Consider the following 20412-nt stretch of genomic DNA (forward strand, 5'->3'; position numbering starts at 1 on the left):
GTACGCGGGCCTCTCACTGTTGCGGCTTCTCCCACTGGGGAGCACAGGCTCCGGACGCGCAGGCTCAGCGGCCATGGCTCACGGGCCCAGCCGCTCGGCGGCATGTGGAATCTTCCCGGAGCGGAGCACGAACCCGCGTCCCCTGCATCGGCAGGCAGACTCTCAAACACTGCGCCACCAGGGAAGCCCCGAATGGTCAGACTTTGATGATTACTAAATTGAAGGTTTGTCCTGGGGAATGACAGAAGCTTCTAGAGATTTCCTATTGATAAAGTCCCATATACAGCTTTTATTGCAACAACTGATCTTCCTTTCTTAAAAGATGTCACAAGACACTTAAAAATGTTTGAGTAAGTTACTTCATAACTTAGAGAACAGTCATTAATAATACTATACAATATGTTGTAACAATGTCATCCAGTAATGGCAGCCTTTTAAATAATTCAATTAATTTTGATACCAGCATCCAACTGAAAACTTGAATTGGGATACTGGAATGTTCACAATTTTTTTTAAACACCATACAGTAATTATCCAATTTGGAGCTCGCAAGGTTTAAGAACTGGGGGAAGAGAGGATTTAAGCCAGATGAATTTACTATTGGGCTGAAGGAGAATAATTTCTATAGCTCAGCTGCAAGTTCGCTTCTAGAAAGCTGTCCAGTGTGATTTCCCACTGTCTCCTCCTGATGTCTCATGCTCCAAGGAAGAAAAGAATCACTGAGATAACTGGAGAACTTGCCTAGGACACAGCTCTTCCCATCTTCAAAAAATGCCCTCCCTCCCACTCACTACTCTGCTGAACAGGCATGTGGGGTGTCGGAGACATGGGAAGACAAACATCAATATAAAGAGAGACTGTGCTGTCTGAAGAAACAGCCAGTTCTGAATAGGACACAACAAATATCGAATAAGCACTGCTAATAGGAAAAAAATTGAAAAGATCCTTGAAAATACCACAGGCCTGCAGGGCAACTTCCATGTTTTAGAAGACCTGTTGCTATAACAATGTTTGAGTTTGATTATGCGTGCACTAAATCCAATGGTTCAGCATTTGACAAGGTCTTTATCCAGCTCTACCTGGATATGCAGTTTTAAAGATATGGAAATAATGTATGGCAAACCAAAAACCAAAAGAGACTTACATTTTCCAATCCATCCTGCTCCAACCTACCAAAAAGAGGAGGAAGAAGTTATACCATCTAATGTGAAATTACTAATAAAATTTTTATGAAATTAACAAAACAGGCAGCTATCTTTTTACGAGTATCAGAATGCTAGATGACAATGGATGAAAATAATGCAGCTCTACAAAAGTCCGTTGGCCCGCATGCCTTTGCACTATTCATGTTATCAGAGTAGAAAAATAAAGCAACACAATATAGCAGAAATGCATGTAGTAGAAAAGCATGACTTTGCACAGAAACCAAGGTGTGATACCAGTTCTTCTACAGACTAGCTGTCTGATCCTGGTTAAATAATTTGACTTCCCTAAACTCAAGATTCCCCTTATGTAAAATCAGGATAATAATACACTCTTCATGAAGTAACCATGAAGATTAAACAATATAAATACCAAATCTGCCCAGCACATCACTTGAAATACATGGTCTTCTAGAAAGACTTAATGAATAAAAATAAATAAAAAGCAAAGAAAAATAAAGCCAGGGTTTGACTTAATTAACTACATATACTAATTTTAATGAAACACCTTTATATAGAAATAAGGAAAATGACCAAATACATTAATCACCATACAGAAAGATGACATTTTTTCTAGAAGCCATTCAAGGAAATCCTCAGAAGACAATGTCTGATGTAAGAAAATCTGTTTGTCATATCTTCAAATACCACAACTACAGTGTTCCACATGCATATAACGGAAGAAACTGTACCAGCAGACAGCACACTTCTCAGTGGCTCTATGCTCAAGGGTATGGCTTTTTAATCACTCATTCTTTTACGTATATTAACAGGACAATCGGCCTTGATGCTGTCAGAGTAGTTAAAGTGGCAGTGGTACTGATAACAGGCAAGAAAAATATCATCTTTTACTATACTTGGGGAGTGAAGCAACAAGCTGCAAACTCCTCACAGGTGCTAGAAACAACAGCTCCAGTCGATCCAAAAAATCTCTATCTGCCACTCTAGATATCTATCAAAACTTGGCAAACAAAGTGTTAATTTACATTCAGGGTTTAAGTCAGGATATTACACACCTCTCTTACTGTATTTTGTACTCAATCTCACACAGCAAATGTCCCTTACTAAAAATGTTCACAATATAGTAAAATAAAAGAACAACACACAAAACTTCATCTACAGCATTACCCTAGTTATCTGTGTATGTTTGGGTGTGTGTGTAAACTGTATACCTAAAAAAAAAAAGCCTATTCGTGTAAAATGCACATCTAATAAAAGACTGGAAAAGAATATCCACAAAAATATTAATAGGAGTTATCTCTCGATAGTGGTAATGTGGGTGATTTTTATTTTCCTCTATATACTCCCCTATATATTTGAAGTTTTCTACAAAAGCATATATTATTTTTGTTCACAGAATTAATAACAAACATAAATGTAAAAGACAAAGAATTTTTTTAAAATTCCTTAATGAGATAAAAAGACAGGCAGACCAAATTTTGAGCTCCACATGGCTTGATATTATTAAATTTCTCTTCTGTAAATCTAGAGTTGTAAAGTTCTTTCCACCTCTAATTTTCCACAATTCACAATCAACGACTGTGATTAAGAAAGCAGAGGCACCTATCTCTGCATAGACATATGTAGACTGTTTTTCATTTACTAAACAGCTTTTTATTCAAATAAATCAGGCTAATATATATCATTCACTTCAAACTGAGCCAGGTAATTTTGCTACCAAGAAATATCTTTGGATGTCATGTATTCCACATGCAACAGGTTTATTATTATATTACCACAGAGAATCAAATAAAGGGGGGTGGTCTAAAATATAACAGTTCATGCTAGAAAAGAAAAAAGAGATCAAACTCAAATGAGGACTAAAAAATGTATAAGTCAGCATAAGGAGATCTAAAGGAACTTTGATTATAGAGTGAAAACTGAACCTCACTGGATGGTAGGATTATGTGTGGTTTTTATTTTTATAGCAAACATGTAAAGCTTTGCAACAGGGAAACAGCAAAGTTTATTTTTAAAGTTAATACAAATAATAAGTTGTGTTTACTGATCTATCATACCCAGACTGAATTCCTGCTATACTGATATAATAGTTAAAATTGAGGGGTGACTGCTCTGTATGCTAAGAGTTTAAAAATATGATCTCCAGTTCTCACAACAAAACCCCAAGAAAACTAAAACGCAGGGAGGTTAATTTGTACAATATTCCAGCGAGCCAGCAATTACCAGAGCAAGAAATCAAAACCTGGCCTGGCTGACTTTAAACCATCACCTCTGTCCTTCCACTTTACTACTCAGCATCTCTAACCAAATGAGACTTTCTGTATCTGACTAAACACATCAAACCAGTCAGTCACATTTTCATTTGACAAGAATATCAGAAATGAAGAACTAGGGAAGAACAATTTACAAAGTTGCTGTTACTTTCTCAAAAAAGGACATTAGTCATACTTGTTCCTTAATTATAACATATACATAATATTAAAAAATATACAAGTGATACCAACTGATGCAGATTTTTACAAATGTGAACAATTGGAAAATACTAATTTTTGAATCATTTTTTTATATTTAATTACACAAATATTGCTTTGGGAGAAAGTGCAAAGGTGCAGAATACCTCAAACAAGCCACCATTTTCCTCACAACTCTCATGGCAAAGCCAAAGGACCAGGGGTGCCACATAATCTGGCTTCAGAGCTTCCAGAAGATCTGAAATAAACAGCCAAAAAAAAAAAAAAAAAAACAAAAAAAAAAAATCTATCAACAAGAATATATACATATTCAATCAATCATTTTACTTTCTGAAAATTCCTCACTTATAAAATTATAGGTTCAGAGACTTTTTAAATAAACAAGAAAAAAATTAGATATACATAATTAATTAGTATGAACATCCAAGGCTTTTAGAAGAATCTTTTCATCCCAATGGAGACATTCAGGCTTCTAACATAGAAGGCATCAGATATACCTTTCCAAGATGGGTAACGTACAGTTTAGAAGACATGTTAAAGCTGCAAATAACTAATACAGCTTGGGAAGTTAGTTCATGAGTATTCATCCTAAGATTATGTTTCATTTCATGTAAGAAACATGTAAGTCACATATATGACTTTCCATTTTTCAAATATATTTCAAAGGGGGAAAAGAAATTGCAAATGTCTCCACACATTACTCTTAACACCTGGTTCTTTAACAAATAATTCCTTTAACAGCCTGTAAGTTAGTATTTCAGAGGAAAAGAGGAAAAATGCTGAGGCAAAATAAATTTTCAGCTTTTTCTAAACAAGTAATAAATACCAAAATTTAAAATAACAGAAATTCAGAATCTGAAGGGCTTTTAAAAATGATCTGTAACAACTCTCTTCTTTTACAGAAGAGAAAGCAGGTCCAGAAAGATTAAATTATTTGTCTAAAGTACATCTTATTCTCCAAACATCTTTCACTAGACTAGGGTTTGGTGGGCATAAAAGATACTACATTAAACAGTGACTTAACATCTCTAGAGGTCAAAATTAATGGAAGTTACATTCTCAAAGGAAAGCAAATTTAAAAGCTGAAGTTTTCAATATTTTCTTGAAAACTTGCTGCTTCCCCAAGAAAGTCTACAGCCAATGGCAAAAAGTGACTTAGGTAGGAGTCTAGTACAGAAATGATAAGCATAAAATTCTAAATAGTGGTTGTCTCTTGGCATGAAGCAGAGGAATAGAATAGAAGGTATAAAGTTAGATGCAAGTAATGTTCCAATTCTTGGGTTGCGCAGTGAGTTCATGACTATGCATTACTTTTTTTTTTTTTTTTTTTTTTTGCGGTACACGGGCCTCTCACTGCTGTGGCCTCTCCCGTTGCGGAGCACAGGCTCCGGACGCACAGGCTCAGCAGCCATGGCTCACGGGCCCAGCCGCTCCGCGACATGTGGGATCCTCACGGACCAGGGCACGAACCCGCGTCCCCTGCATCGGCAGGCGGACTCTCAACCACTGCGCCACCAGGGAAGCCCCTATGCATTACATTTTGATGCTTTACTTCTTGCCAGTAACCTACACTGTTGTGCATATGTATGTAGTATTATACTTAAATAATCCAGTTCTTTAACAAGAATTCCTTCAATAAGATATGAGAGTATAAGAGTTTTTAAAATAAGGGACTTTTTTAAATGGCCCTGTTGACAAAAGAAAAGGGAAAAAAATTAGATCTCAGGTACAAATAGCTATTCTACACTAAAGCAAACTGGTTAGGCACAGCTCTTAGGAAAAGCTAGCAAGTACATACTTGTTTGGTATTACAAATTCCAAGTTCTAAAATGAACGTTAGCTCAAACGTGGAAAGTGAAATGGTACTGTGAAAAAGCATTTGTGTGCCATGAAGTAGCTAATTCTAAAGTAATTTCACTCATCAACTGTTTTGTACTGTTTCACAGAAACTACTTTTAAAGTATTATAGATATTTTCTTTTTAGAAATATGTTAAAACCAGGAGTATCAAAAACCGTACACAGTTTTCCACCAGTCAAGTATTCTATTTATTATATAACTAAATAAATAAGCATTGGCTCTCAATCATACATTTAAATTTTTAAATTTAAAACTCTGTATTTCATGTTTTCAAAGAACAAAGTTGGAAGACTCACATTACCTGATTTCAAGACTTACTGTAAAACTATAGTAATTAAAACATCATGGTATTGGTAAAAGGACAGGCCCATAGATCAATACAACAGAACAGACAATCCAGAAATAGACCCACACATACATACATGGTCAATTGATTTTCCACAAAAGTGCAAAGGCAATCCAAATCAAGAATGAGGAATAGTCTTCAGGACAAATGAACTCGCAGTTTCTTCCACAAATAATTGGCACTTTTTTAAAAAGGAGAATGAGCTATTATATGTTAAATAAAACTTAAGAGATACAGTAACAAAACGACTGTGAACCTTGTTTAGATCACTGTGGAATAAACTAACTCTAAAAAGATATTTTTTAGATAATGAGGAAGTTTTCATATAAATTTGGTATTAGACAATGTTAATGAATTATTTTATTTGGTGTGATATTGGCAGTGTGGTTACAATGTCCATATCTGTTAGAGACACATTTCCAAGTATTTATTAGGTGAGATGCAACATCTAAGATTTGCTTTGAAATGTTACAGAGAAAAAGGGAGAGGGTAACAAAATAAATCAATAAAACAAAATCATTTTGAAATATGCCCAGAGCATTCTGTTCTCCTTAACAAAGGCCTATCCTCAAGGGAAGCTACCAGAGCCTTATCTGACTTAAGGGAAGAGCAATTAGACTAGTGGAACCCATCTAGCTTTCCTGTCTCAAATAAGGGGATAAAAAAAAAAAAAAGGTTAAAAAACTCTACTGAAGGTGAGAGTCCAGAGACTTTGACCTGCTAAAAAACATGGGGATTTAATCATAAGATTATAGAACACTTCCCCTCACCATAATTTACAGCCACTTCAACAGGGCTCCAGTATAACAACAGTGGATTACAACTGAGAGAGCTGCAAACACAGAGTACCTAGGGAAACCCAAAGACAACAGGGGACACAAAAACAATGACAAAGAGGAAAATGTAGCCTCTGACACCAACAGCTACAGCAACCAATAAATGCAACCTAACTCCTAGCTAGATAAACATGAAACCTCACAATAAAGCTCTGAATACCACACTTTCTACTACCCCAATACATCATGTTCTGTTTTCAACAAAAATTTCAAGGCATGCTAAAAGGCAAGAAAAGTACAGGCTGAAGAAACAAAGCAAGCCTCAGAACCAGCTTGAAATATAGCAGAGATTTTGGAATTATCAAACTAGGAATTTAAAGTAACTGTGATTAACATGCTAAGGGCTCTAATGGAGAAAAGTGGACAACTTACAAGAACAGATGACTACTGTAAGCAGACAGAAGTAAATGCTAAAAAAATCAAAAGGAAATGCTCAAAAACAAAAACAGGGCTTCCCTGGTGGCGCAGTGGTGGGGAATATATATATACATATATATATATGTATATATATATATAAAACATTTTGAAATGAAAAAAGAAAACTCAGTAAGCTTGATTTGAATATATGTCAATAGAAACTTCCCAAACTGAAATGAAATGCAAAGAGAAAAAAGGACAAAAAAATAAAAGGGAATAGAATATCTAAGAACTGTGGTATAATTACAAAAGATATATTGGGACTTCCCTGGTGGCACAGCGGTTAAGACTCCACACTCCCAACACAGGGGGCCCGGGTTCAATCCCTGGCCAGGGAACTAGATCTTGCAACTAAGAGTCTGCATGTCACAACTAAGAGTTTGCGTGCCACAACTAAGGAGTACACGTGCTGCAACTAAGCAGCCTGCAAGCCACAACTAAGGAGTCCGTGAGCTGCAACTAAAGGAGCCCACCTGCTGCAACTAAGACCCGGCCCAACCAAATAAATTAATCAATTAATTAATTAAAATAAAAAGAACAGGCACATAATGGTAATACCAGAAGTAGAAGAAAAAAAGAAAACAACAGAAGAAATATTTTAAGTAGTGATGGCTGAGAATTTTCCAAAGTTAATCACAGATCCAGGAAGCTCAGAAGACATCAAGTAGAATATTGCCAAAAATCTACACCTATTGTTATGCATACTATATTCAAACTGCAGAAAAAAACAAGGAGAAAATCTTGGAGGAACACAGAGGGAAAAAATACCTTATGCATAAAGAAACAAGGGAAGAATTATGTCAGACTCTCCTTCAGAAACCATGTAAGCAAAAGAAGAGTGGAGTGAAAGATTTCAGGTGCTAAAAGAAAAAAATTACCAACCCAGAATTCTGTACCCAGTGAAATTATCCTTCAAAAGTGAAAGAGACTAAATTATATCTCAATAAACCTGGGTGGGGGGGCGAAAAAAAAAGTGAAAGAGACTAAAGAGAATAAAAAAATAAGCTAAAGACTGGGAAAAAATATTTGCAAAACACATATCTGATAAAGAACTTGTTTCCAAAATATTCATGGAACTCTTAAAACTCAACAACAAGAAAACAAAGAACCCCCCCCCAAAAAAAGAAAACAAAGAACCCAATTTAAAAATGAGCAAAAAATAAGAACAGAAACATCAAGGAAGACAAATAAATGGCAAATAAGCACAGGAAAAAAATGCACAACATCATAAGTCATTAGGGAGCTGCAAATTAAAACAATGAAATACCCTACACACCTATTAAAAGAACTAAAATGCAAAAGACTAACAATAATAAATGCTGGCAAAGATGTGGAGCAACAAGAACTCTCACTGCTAGTGGGAATGAAAAACGATACAGCCATTTTGGAAGACAGTTTGGAAATTTTTACAAAGCTAAAGATAGTCTTACCATACAATCCAGCAATTATCCTCTTTAATATTTACCCAAATGAGTTGAAAACTTACGTCCACACAAAAACCTGCACATGAATGTTTATAGCAGCTTCACTCACAACTGTCAAAAACTGGAAGCAATCAAAATGTTCCACAATAGGTGAATGAAAAAAAAAATTGTGGCACCTACATACCATGTAATATTATGTAGTGATAGAAAGAAATGAGCTTCAATCCTCCCAGACATTTGTGAAAAAGAGGAGAGGATGAAGAGATGGAACACAGGGGATTTTTAGAATGAAACCATTCTGTATGATCTATAATCATGGGTACATAACATCATGCATTTGTGAAAACGCATATAATCATACAACCTAAAGAGCGAGCCCTAAAGTAAACTATTAACTATAGTTAATAATAATCAATCAGGGACTTCTCTGGTGGTCCAGTGGTAAAGAATCCGCCTTCCAATGCAGGGATGCAGGTTCGATCCCTGGTCAAGGAACTACGATCCCACATGCTGAGGGTCAACTAAGCCCGGGTGCCACAACTACCGAGCTCACATGCCTCAACAAGAGAGACAGTGTGCCACAAAATATAGAGCCCACGCACCCTGGAGCCCATGTGCCGCAACTAGAGAGAGAAAATCCACATGCCACAACTTGAGAAAAGCCCGCGCACCACAACGAAAGATCCCACATGCCTCAACGACTCGATGCAGCCAAATAAATAAATAAAAATTGATCAATACTGGTTCATCAATTATAATAAATGTAGCACACCGACGTAAAACTGGGTGGGAGGAGGAGTATACGGGCACTCTCTTTATTACCTGTTCAATTCTTCTATAAACCTAAAACTGCCCTAAAAAACATAATCTATTAATTGTTTTAAATAATTATTATTATAAAACAGTAAGAATGCTATTACCTCATTCTGTAAAGAAAAAATGTATGTATGTCTACCTACACAAAGAGAAAGTTTATCTCAGTGTGGTAGAATTATGGGTCATATTCTGTTTGTTTGTGCTGTCCTAAATTTTCTATAATGAACATAAACTACACATAATGCTTTTTTAAATTGTAAGGAAATTCTTTTAGCTACTCAAAAAATTAAATACTTTTACAAAGCTCACACCACACAGGTATGTGAGGAACAGCATTAAAAAAATCTAAACTACTTACCATCAGGCAAAATGTTCTGGGTCAACCGTGATCCAGCAGTAGGGGCGATAGTGTTACAATGAATGTTGCTTTTCTCGCCTTCAACTGCAAGACAATTTGAAAGGCCCAGAAGACCCAGCTTTGCAGCACAATAATTTGCCTGGCCAAAGTTACCATATATTCCTGAAGCCGATGAAGTCATGATGATCCTAAAAGGAAAATCAATCTCTCACCATCCTCTTTTCTATATTTTGATAACGTTGCAACTCTAAGCATTTTTTTTTCTTTTTCATTACTATTATATCTGTCAAAAGCAACTCTGTATACTGCCATTAGGTTCTTAAAGTCATGATTCATATATCTAAATTAATATAAATAATAAAAGCAATCTCTCAAAATTCAACTGCAAGATTTTATTGTTTTAGAAAGAATCCCTGGTCAGTATCAAATGAATTCAAGTGTAAGAATGTATATTCATTATCTACTGAAAACAATAAGTATTTATAAACACAAAATAAACTGCCAATTTACAAGTTAAAATTTTAGTAAGAAGTATTAGATCATGAAGTTCTAATTCTTTAGTCCTCATTACTTTGCTCCTTTCCCTTTGTGGATAATATTAAATGCCTCATATTAAAACAATACCATCTCATAACCTGACCTAATCTCACTTACTCTACTTAGTAGAACAAGTAAATCCTATCATTTACTTTCAGAAACTGCTAGTATCAGGATATACTAGAACTCTCCAATAAGAACAGCTATCACACGCAATTTACATCTAGTAGATGCGTGTGAACCCTAAGTTAACAGGAATAACTTTTACATTAGAGCGCATGGGGCCACTTACTAGGTCTGCCACGTCTGAGTCACACAGACGCAACTATAAGAGTCTTACCGTTCCTAGTTTACAAAGACTAACTCATGTCTGACCAGTGCCAGCTAGTAGAAAACATCCACTCATCTCTCCCCAGTTGGTCACTGGACACAAAAAATGATATTTTCGTTAGAGAATAAAGTACTGCTGAATCCTCAATGTTTGTACTGCTAAAATATCAGAGAATAGCAGGAGAATCATTAATAATGAAAAGTAGGAGGTAAAAAGAAATACTAAGTTGTCCAGCTCGTTAATCTATGACTGACACCAGTGTAATGGGGAGGCATCTGCCAAAACTACATTTAAAAAGCCTGTGCATATCTGAAGGTGTATTTTTCAACGTCAAAGCAATTCTTTTCCTCTGTACATAAGAACCCACACACGGCATCTCCAATCCCCCTTGACAGCCACATACAACTCTACCTTCCGAATTTCTGTTTCTTCATGTGATCCCACGCTGCCCGGGTCACCAGGAATGAGCCCCGCAAATGAACTCTCTGGATGATATCTAAAATAAGAAATTTTTATCATGAATATTGTCAAATTTAGACAGAGCTATCTCAGAATCAACATAAGCAATGACTTACTTATACAAAAATGTTCATTTTATACCTAGCATTCAAAATCAACTATTGTCACATTGCACTCCGAGTAATCATTTTAGCTTTAGTTCTAGTTACATAACCAACCAATAATTCATACCCATTTTGCCTATAATTTATGATTAGATTATTATCTAATATAGCTAACTTTATCATAAATACAATGCCACCTAAATACGATGCCTATGTACATCTAAGTACAATGCCATCTTTAATTTTTGCCTATTTTATATAAAAATTCATTAATACAAATAACCAAGAATTGTACATATATAATTGGGACTCAACACAAACATGAGTTAAAGCATAATCAAAAACCACTCAGTTCTTCATCAAGAAATGTTTATAAAATGTTCAGTATATCCCTAAATCCCTATTTTTAACAGGATTTGCAAATGAGTTTGAGAGAGCTGGGGGTCGGGGCATGGAGGTGTAGGAAAGAGGGGGAGGGGAAGAGGGAAAAAGAGAGACAGAGAAGCCTGCTTTCTGAAATGTCAATCTAATGAACAGACAACTTGGAGGATGATTCAGATAAACAAACAACTCTAGATTTAATCTTACTCTGATGAAACCAGAAGAGGACACACTCCAGCCCCATGAGAGCTCAAAGCAAAGCACCAGCTTAAGTCTCCTCTGCCAACAAATTCTATCTTTCTCAGCTCCTTTTTTTCTTCAGTTATTGTAAGGGAATTGGAAACTAAAAGCCTGTCTTTGCTTACTTCTAAGTCAGAAAGATATCTTGCTTCTTCCAAAAGAACTTCTGGCAATATTTCCCAGAAACACACTCTATAAACAATGATGTAATTCATCTCAGTTACTATGCCTGCCACCATCTCAGCCACCAATGCTTGTTTTAGTTCTGATAGCCAGTGAAAGTAAGGGCAAAAAAGAGCAAACAGGATAAAAAAATTTTATAACTGTGATTGTTCATCATCTAAACTCAATCTTTCCAACATGACATTCCTAATGGAAATTTTTCCTACTTATTAGAAGTTTCAAAATTATATCTAGGTTTTTCCCACCCACTTCTCCGATCTCCATCATTTTTAGTGCCTCAGACTCTCTTCCATAGCCTGCTCTTGCTCTTGAAATAAGAATCATACAGCCAGACAAGCATGCAAAAGGCTGTTAGAAACAGCTAATACTGCAAGAAAATGCTGACAATCTCTCAAAGAGAAAAAGGGAAACAGACGAAAGTCACAAAAGCCTTTTCTGCCAACTGTTCATTTTCAGTTTTAAAGCTTATTCATCACTTATATTAGCAGAAGCAAAAATAGGTAGAAGCAAGTTTTTCCTTAAGTGTATAAATATATCAAATATTAGAAGGCTAAATGGATAAGTATGTTCCAGAGAACATATATTTAAAATAACTTACCCCAGTCTTCATCACTTATTCTACCAAAGGAACGGTCCCTCAAAATTCTAAAAAATTGATATTACGTATGTTGAGAAGAGAAAGTCAACACTTAAAAAAAAAAAAGTTTGCATGTACATTACTTTATTGGAAATTTAAAAAGAAATACTCACCCAGCATTGTTGATCACAACATCTACAATATAAAAATATTCAAGTCACAAATATAAAAGCAAGCATATTAATTTGCCTTTGCTTACAACTCACATTTCTTTCAAAAGTGTTCCCTGCCTGCCCCCCGCTCATGGAAAAGTAGATATAATAGGTAACAAGTGCTAGCAGAACAAAATTTTATACCTTTGTTTATATTTGTTTATATAGCAAAACAAAATCTGGTTCACAAAAGCACAATAAATACCCCATTATATCAGTGCTTTCCTCTCAAGTCTACATACCTAAATGTTTCCACCTCTACCTTCTGCCAAAATTCTGTGAGCTTATTTACAGAATTAGCAGTCACACAACTCTTAGGTTCTTAGAACTCAGTGGTAATCGTAAGGCATCCCTCAATTAACTTCAAAATTCACTGGGAAAGTTAAAAGATTTTTCCTTGCCACTCAAAGGTCAAAAGCCCAGAAAGGAAACCATTAGAGTTAGAAACTGATGGCCTATCTTAATACATAACTGCATTCTCACTATAAAAAAAAAAGGGATTGTTTCTTAAGGTTCAACCACCATCTTGTGGCTATTTTCACCTTATGACTTCAAAACTTTGTGGTCTCTATCCCTGTGTCAGACACTATGTGAACACGTCTCTCATAAGCTCAACCAAATATATCTAGAAACATATATACGCTAGACCAAAAAAAGGGGGAGGGAGGGGAACACATTCAAACTACAAAAATTAACATTTTTCAGATTATAAACATGTTGGGTTTATCTGCAGTAGTTTCCCTCTAGTAATCCAATAACCTTTTACTAACAATGTATGGGACTAAGTCAGGAAAATTAAACAATATATTTGAAATGCTTCTTAAAGATGAAGATTTTTATTTTATATAATTCATCTTAATTTGCAAGATACTGAATCATTTTAATCTGAATCATTATAATTATCTAAAATATTCCACTGGGTCTTCTATTGCCAAAATACTGATTTATTTTTTATTTTCTAAATATATTTGGGGTATGATTAAATTATTATAAAAAGGAAACTTAGAAAATACTTACAAGTTTTTTTAAAGGTTCTTAAAGTACAAAAAAATATAAAACAAACTCAACACATACATGCATAAAAACTGTCACCTCAAGCCCTCTGTGGAATAAGATTAGGGTATGTAAAAAAAAAAAATTGGGGGCTTCCCTGGTGGCGCAGTGGTTGAGAGTCCACCTGCTGATTCAGGGGACACGGGTTCGTGTCCCGGTCCAGGAGGATCCCACATGCCGCGGAGCGGCTGGGCCCATGAGCCATGGCCACTGAGCCTGCGCGTCCGGAGCCTGTGCTCCACAATGGGAGAGGCCACAACAGTGAGAGGCCCGCGTACCGCAAAAAAAAAAAAAAATTAAAATTTAAAACAAATCTAAAAATTTGATTACCAAAAATGAGTTTTTAATAAACAAAAGGGAAATAAAAAATATTTCATTAGAAAGGTAGAAGCTGCTCTGTTAGTACCATAAATGCAAAGAAACATTACCTATTCTTCCAAAAGCATCCAGTGCTGTCTTCACAACCTTCTCTCCTGCTTCCACTGAATCTGAGGGAAAGGGAAATTAGGACAAAACTTCAGTAATATCCCTTACAAATGACTTCTAGATTCTGTGGCTCAGAGCACATGACAGATACTATTCATTCAACAGAACCTGTTTCCAAGGAAAATACATTCATATTGCAGGCACATAAAAAACTAAAATATAAATGATACATGTTACAAAAGAAATTCAGTCCCTAAGACAATCCTTTAACCTACAAAAAAAAAAAAGAGAGAGGGGGTAAATGAGAAGTATTTGACAAATAATATACAATATACCACGGTCCAATAGAACTTTCTGGGAAGATGGAAATGCCCTATTTCTGCACTAATACGGTAACCACGAACCACATGTGGCTACTGAAATGTGGCCTGGAATGTGGCTAGTATGACAAATGGAATATTCTATTTTATTTCATTTCTATTGAATTTTAAATAGCCACATAAGCACTTCCCCTTAAGGATGCAAATGAGACTTTGAGAGAGAGGGAAGAAGGAGCGTGTTTAATTTGAAAAAGCATGTTCAATTCTGTATCATTACATTTGGAAAACAAACCTACTGTTTTTGTAATACTAACTACAAAAAGTAAAGCTCAATGAAATATTATGGATTTGTTATTTTCTGCTAATCAGCCCAGGAGAAGGGCTCATATCCCCAGAGCTGTGTGTCAAATGGTCAGCTGTCAACTCAACATCACCACTGCCTCTTTCTACTTCCTCTGCAATCACAGGGGGAGCCAGGTCCCTTCCCTGGGACCCATAAGGTCCTGAGTTAGATCTGCCAAAAAGAGATACTCGCTTAAAGGGAGGAAAAGTAGGAGGAGACTGTAAATGCAGGCAATCTTGTGAGCAGGCTGCAGATGTGAGACTGACAGCACATCTAGGTGAGCTCTTGAAAACCACCTGCCACAGGCTGAGACGGTCATCGACAGTTTCCCTGACATGCACCTGCCCAGACCTTCCAATGGTAAGTCTCTAATTCGTTGTATATAACCCTTCACACTTGGAAAACCGAGAGGGGCTTCTGTTTTCTTGACTGAATCCTGATTGATACAGGTTGAATATCAAAAGTGAGGGGCAGGGAAGAGAATCCGAAATCTTTATCTTTACAAAATAGGTTTTAAAACCCCAGAAATTTTTTTTAAGTTGAAAACATTTTTCTAGACTCTCAATGTGGAAATAAGATACTAAAATGTCTGTCTCATTATTCCCTTGAACTCTCAAAACAAATCATATCCTATTTCCTTTCCTCTAAAATTTCAGAATAAAGTCATTGGCAATCTAATTTTCTCCCTGGCCCATAAAAACAATCTAATTTTCAGAAAAGTCAGTAAGTACTATCTTTTTAAAGTAAATCTATTCAAGAAGATTCCTTACAAATACTATTAGAATCAATACATCAAACATAAAGGTTGTATTTGCTGTCGTTATTTTTTCTTTATTTTTAATGCCTAACTTTGACTCTTACATTTTCATAAAGATAAGAAAGTTACATACAGCAATGATTACCTGTGCAGAATGGAATATGAAGGCTGGGTAGAGAAGGGGGGCACTTCACTTCTTACACTGTATTACTTTAAGAAATTTTTTTTAAAAGCAATTTTAGAAAGAAGAACTCTGAAGAAACACATAAGACCTTTTAGCTAAGACAGGTCTTTCAAGAAAAGAGCATTCATATCCACATCTACAGTAATGTACTGATTATATCATGTGCTCATTATTAAAAATATTAAATAAACAACTGAATAAAAGTTAGACTCACAAAATAATCTACATCAAAAGTTTAAAAAATACATCACTAAACATCTTTGGCAGACTTAGATAAAATCTAATTTCATAATTATACTAGAATGCCAAGATATTTACTCAATAATTATTAACATGAGAAACAGCATTAGTTGAGGAAATATAAAAGAAGCAGTATAGTTCTCTAAAATACTGTACCATAGTTGGCCACTGCTTTTCCGCCTTTCCTTCTTATTTCTTCAACAACCTTATCAGCAGCTAAGGAGCCTTTACCAACTCCCATGAAGTCCCCTCCTAGATCATTCACTGCAATGCAAAAATAAACAAATAAGAATTCAGTTCTAGACCTTAAAAATATGAGTTGGAAATGAAATTATATTATTAGTGTATTTCTTCAGTCATCTTCCTAATTCCTTATTACCATATTCCCATCTTACTGAACACACCATGAGACACGTACTTTCAAAACATGCCTCTTTGCTTTTAAATACAGATATGAAGCAGCAAAAATATTTAAACACAGGTTCATGTCATGAAATTTTTAACTGTGCAATGCTTCTCCTTTTTTGGAAAGAAAAATACCATGATTCAACCCACTTTTAGCAAAAAGAAAGAAAAGAAAAAAACCTAAAGATCACTTTTAAGATTAAATACACAGGAAAACAGTATGGACATTCTTCAAAAAATTAAAAATAGAACTGCCACACGATCCAGCAATCCCACTTCCAGGTGTTTATTCAAAAGAATTGAAATCAGCAACCAAAGCGATAACAGCACTCCAAATGTTCAATGCAGCACTATTCACAACAGCCAAGATGTAGAAATAATCTAAATATCAACTGACAGATAAAAATGGATAAAGAAAATGTGGTACATAAATACAATGTACTATTATTCAGCCTTTAAAAAAAGAAGGAAATTTTGCAATATGTAACGACATGGATGAGCCTTGCAGATAATATGGTAACCCAGTCACAGAAGGCCAAATGCTGCATGATTCCACTTACATCAAAGTACGTAAAATAGTCAAACTCATAGAATCAGAGAGTAGAATGGTGGTTGCAGAGGTTAGGGGGAGGAGAAAATGGGGAGTTGCTAGTCGGTGGGCATAAAGTTTCAATAATGCAAGATGATTAAGTTCTAGAGATCTTATGTGCCACACAACATAGTGCCTGTAGTTCATAATACTGCACTGCACACTTAAAAATTTGTTAAATGTTCATATTAAATGTTCTTACCATAATTTAAAAAAAAAAAGAAACAAAGAAAGGTTAAATACACAATGTGAAATATCTTCTCCATGTCAAGAAAGACTTTCTTTACAGGAATGGTGATACAGAACAAGCACAGTATTAAACTCTTGGAGAAGCACACATGAATTTTTATAAAACATAGTGTGTCATGGTCTACCAAAAAAAGAAATAAAAACTACTTATTGAAAGAGGTCAAAACTTACATACACAACTAATATGTGTTCAGTCACTAATTTATACCATATATGTAATTTATAGGTTTAACAACTGACCACACTTACCACGTGACATCTCCCTATATCCAATTATATAGATACAAACATTAATTGCACATTTACTACTTGCAAGGAAATCTACAGAAATCTACAGATGTATAAGAATGGTGCCTATCCTCAGAGTTTATAATCTACGGAAAGTTAAGTATGTGGTAACTACACTAATGCACTAATTGCATCATAAAGTTTAGAAAAGCCAACATAACTAAATAATATAACGAAGGTAATTTATACAATAGGTTAATTATTTACAAAATAACATGCAAAAACAAATGAAAAGATATATAGATCAATGCCAAATAACTTGGAAAAAACGGAATTTAAAACAAATACCTGGGACAAAGACTTAACTTGCATTGCAAAGTGATCATTTTTGTAGGGTTATTACACATACTGTGTGGAATTTAAAAATTATTAATTAATAAATGACATAGAGGTTTATACTAAAATTTAAAGTCTCTTAATATTACCAAATTGATAATTACCATAACTGGGGAAAAAAGAAAGCCCACAAGATTTTTTTTTCTTTTCAAGAATGGTTCTCTTTTGCGGGGGCTGGGGTGAGGGCTGCAAGTGGGGTTGGGTGGTAAAGGGAGATACAGGGATGATACCGAGCAAAGCTAGCCTAATGTGCTTTTACGCTTGAAGGAAATGAGTTTTTCAAAATGTGGACTGGGATATATTTTTTCTAACAATATAGTCTTAACAGCCTTACTGTAAATAAAAAATGCCGCAAAGACATAAAATAATGGGGAAAAGGCTTACGTTATCCGACATTAAAAAAAAAAAGTGTTAAGATTCTCAAGACTAAATTCCTCTTAATTATTTCTGTACAATTACTCAAATGACAGGAAACAATTTTTAAAAATCAAGATTTTAAAACATGCTGCTAACAGTCTTTTAAGACCCTTTTTAACTAAGCAAGGGAAAGTTCAAGAGCAAACTGGCAAAGGCCATACTTAAGAAAGAATTGTTCAATTGTGAAATGAAACACTACCCCCAAGTGGAAACTGTTCAAAGTGCAACCAAGTGCAATCAAAGGTTAAGAACTGAAGACTGGATAAATAATTATTGAGATCAATGATGTGTAGTGAAACAGTTTCAGAATAGATTTATTCAAGACAAGTCTTGAGAGTAGAGAGTACAAACTTAACACTGACCCCACTCAGTTATCCCGCTATCACCAGAGCTAAACCACAGGGATTACAGGCTTAACTAGAAAAGCACTGGTTACACACTGAAGGGCTTGGATAGCAACAATGTTAACAGACTGTATACAAAAAGAAATGTATCCACACTATGTGACACTGTTCCGCTTAAATATATGACTAAAATCCTAATCACAATAATATTTTAAAATACCATTACCGCCTTATACTGGTATGTATATACTCTGCATTTTCAAAGACCCATCTATGTACACTGCTTCATTTGATCTCCATACAGCTTTTTAGGAGTTTGGCAGAAACAGTTGTTCCTATTTTTACAGAAGAGGAAAGTTTAGGAAAGGTTATGTAACTTGTTCCAGGCTCCAAAGCTTGTCCAGGCTCCAAGGCTGTATGAAATGGCAAAATTCAGACTAGAACTTTGACCTACCACAATACCATTCTGCTCCTCTAATGCTGCAAACAAGTTTCTTTTATCCTAATTATTTCCACTAAAAAAAAAAAAAAAAAAAAAAATCACATGTGCTTGGGGAGAATATAGAAGGAACAGTAAATCAGGCACCCCAGTCAAACAAATAGCTTTAAAATAGGGAGTAAAAATGGTTAAGATTATGATAGTTAAGGACAGAGTCTTCTCAGCTAAAACCATCAAAACATCCCCAAAAGTGATATATTTGTAAATCCTCCATATAAAATCCAGTTTATAGCTCTGAAGAGTTTTGGGTTTTTTTAAGATGTAAAATCTTTTTCCTATTTCTGTCATTTTAAATAAATCAATGACTTGGATAGTCTATTAAATACTACATAAGGTTTTTTACTAAAAATCCACCCCAAGATTTTACTAAATACCTGCAATATGCTAACCACTAGAGCAGGGATATAAGAATCCAGAGAATTCTAAAACACACTTGGAGCCTGTAAAAGTACTCTACTAATAGGTAAATGGATACCTAAATACAAAGTACCAGGTTACCAGCTACTGAAGCCTGAAAACAGAACCATGTTTGTGACAATGCCTGTTTCCCCATATCCTCCCAACACTGGACATCATCATTCTTTTCAGTATAACAATTAAATGATTACAAGTTGTAGCTCATTATTTTAATTTACATTTCTTTGAGCACTAGTAAGGTAACATTATTTTCATGGGCTTATTGGTCATTTATACTTCTTATTGTTTTGCCTGCTTAAATCACATTTCATTTGGGGTGCTTTTCTTTCTTACAGATGTGTACGTGTCCCTTACTTATAAAATATTTTAATTCTATATCATATGTGTTGCAAATCATAAGTTCCTTTATTGAAATGTTGAAAGAGAAACAGAGGTAACACTGGAGCATTAATATTATTTGATGAGCATTACTTACATTGTTTTTCTGTGTTTTGTTACATAAACCAGACTGAGAAATCTGGATTTGTCTTTAGTAATCCTATTTGTGTACAGGACTTTGCTCTCAGAAGTTGGTTTTCTTGTTCTTTCTTGCTATCCTTCAGCCCTGACTATTGGCTCCAAAGACTAGAGCAAGAAACATGCTTTGGGTCTCCTGATATCAGGGCTGCTAAACCAGCTGAGGGAATATATGTCACTTTTAGTTTGACAGAAAGAAAAAAAAATGCAAATCAAACTGATTATCATCTTCCTCAAACTGTCCCACCTTCTCAACATCACTTTGCTGGGTGAGTTATTTCCCAGGTACTCTTTCCTTTCTCCCGTTTCTGAACA

At 35.1% G+C, this 20412-nt stretch overlaps 1 protein-coding gene across 1 annotated transcript in view; it reads right to left on the reverse strand.

Moving 5' to 3' along the window:
• HSD17B4 (hydroxysteroid 17-beta dehydrogenase 4) overlaps positions 1 to 20412 on the reverse strand; it is a gene marked incomplete at its 3' end in the record, with an annotated part of 46691 nt that overhangs the window by 15190 nt on the left and 11089 nt on the right. Inside the window, exons 3-10 of the mRNA XM_024743352.1 lie at positions 16194 to 16301; positions 14196 to 14255; positions 12676 to 12697; positions 12524 to 12570; positions 10970 to 11054; positions 9691 to 9878; positions 3781 to 3872; positions 1145 to 1169 (exon numbers count right to left, since the gene is read on the reverse strand). Of these exons, the coding sequence (XP_024599120.1) occupies positions 1145 to 1169; positions 3781 to 3872; positions 9691 to 9878; positions 10970 to 11054; positions 12524 to 12570; positions 12676 to 12697; positions 14196 to 14255; positions 16194 to 16301 (627 nt within the window). The remainder of the gene's footprint in view (positions 1 to 1144; positions 1170 to 3780; positions 3873 to 9690; positions 9879 to 10969; positions 11055 to 12523; positions 12571 to 12675; positions 12698 to 14195; positions 14256 to 16193; positions 16302 to 20412) is intronic.

The sequence above is a fragment of the Neophocaena asiaeorientalis genome, unplaced genomic scaffold, assembly GCF_003031525.2.
Source record: "Neophocaena asiaeorientalis asiaeorientalis breed wild unplaced genomic scaffold, Neophocaena_asiaeorientalis_V1.1 scaffold26, whole genome shotgun sequence".
In the NCBI taxonomy this organism is placed as follows: domain Eukaryota; kingdom Metazoa; phylum Chordata; class Mammalia; order Artiodactyla; family Phocoenidae; genus Neophocaena; species Neophocaena asiaeorientalis.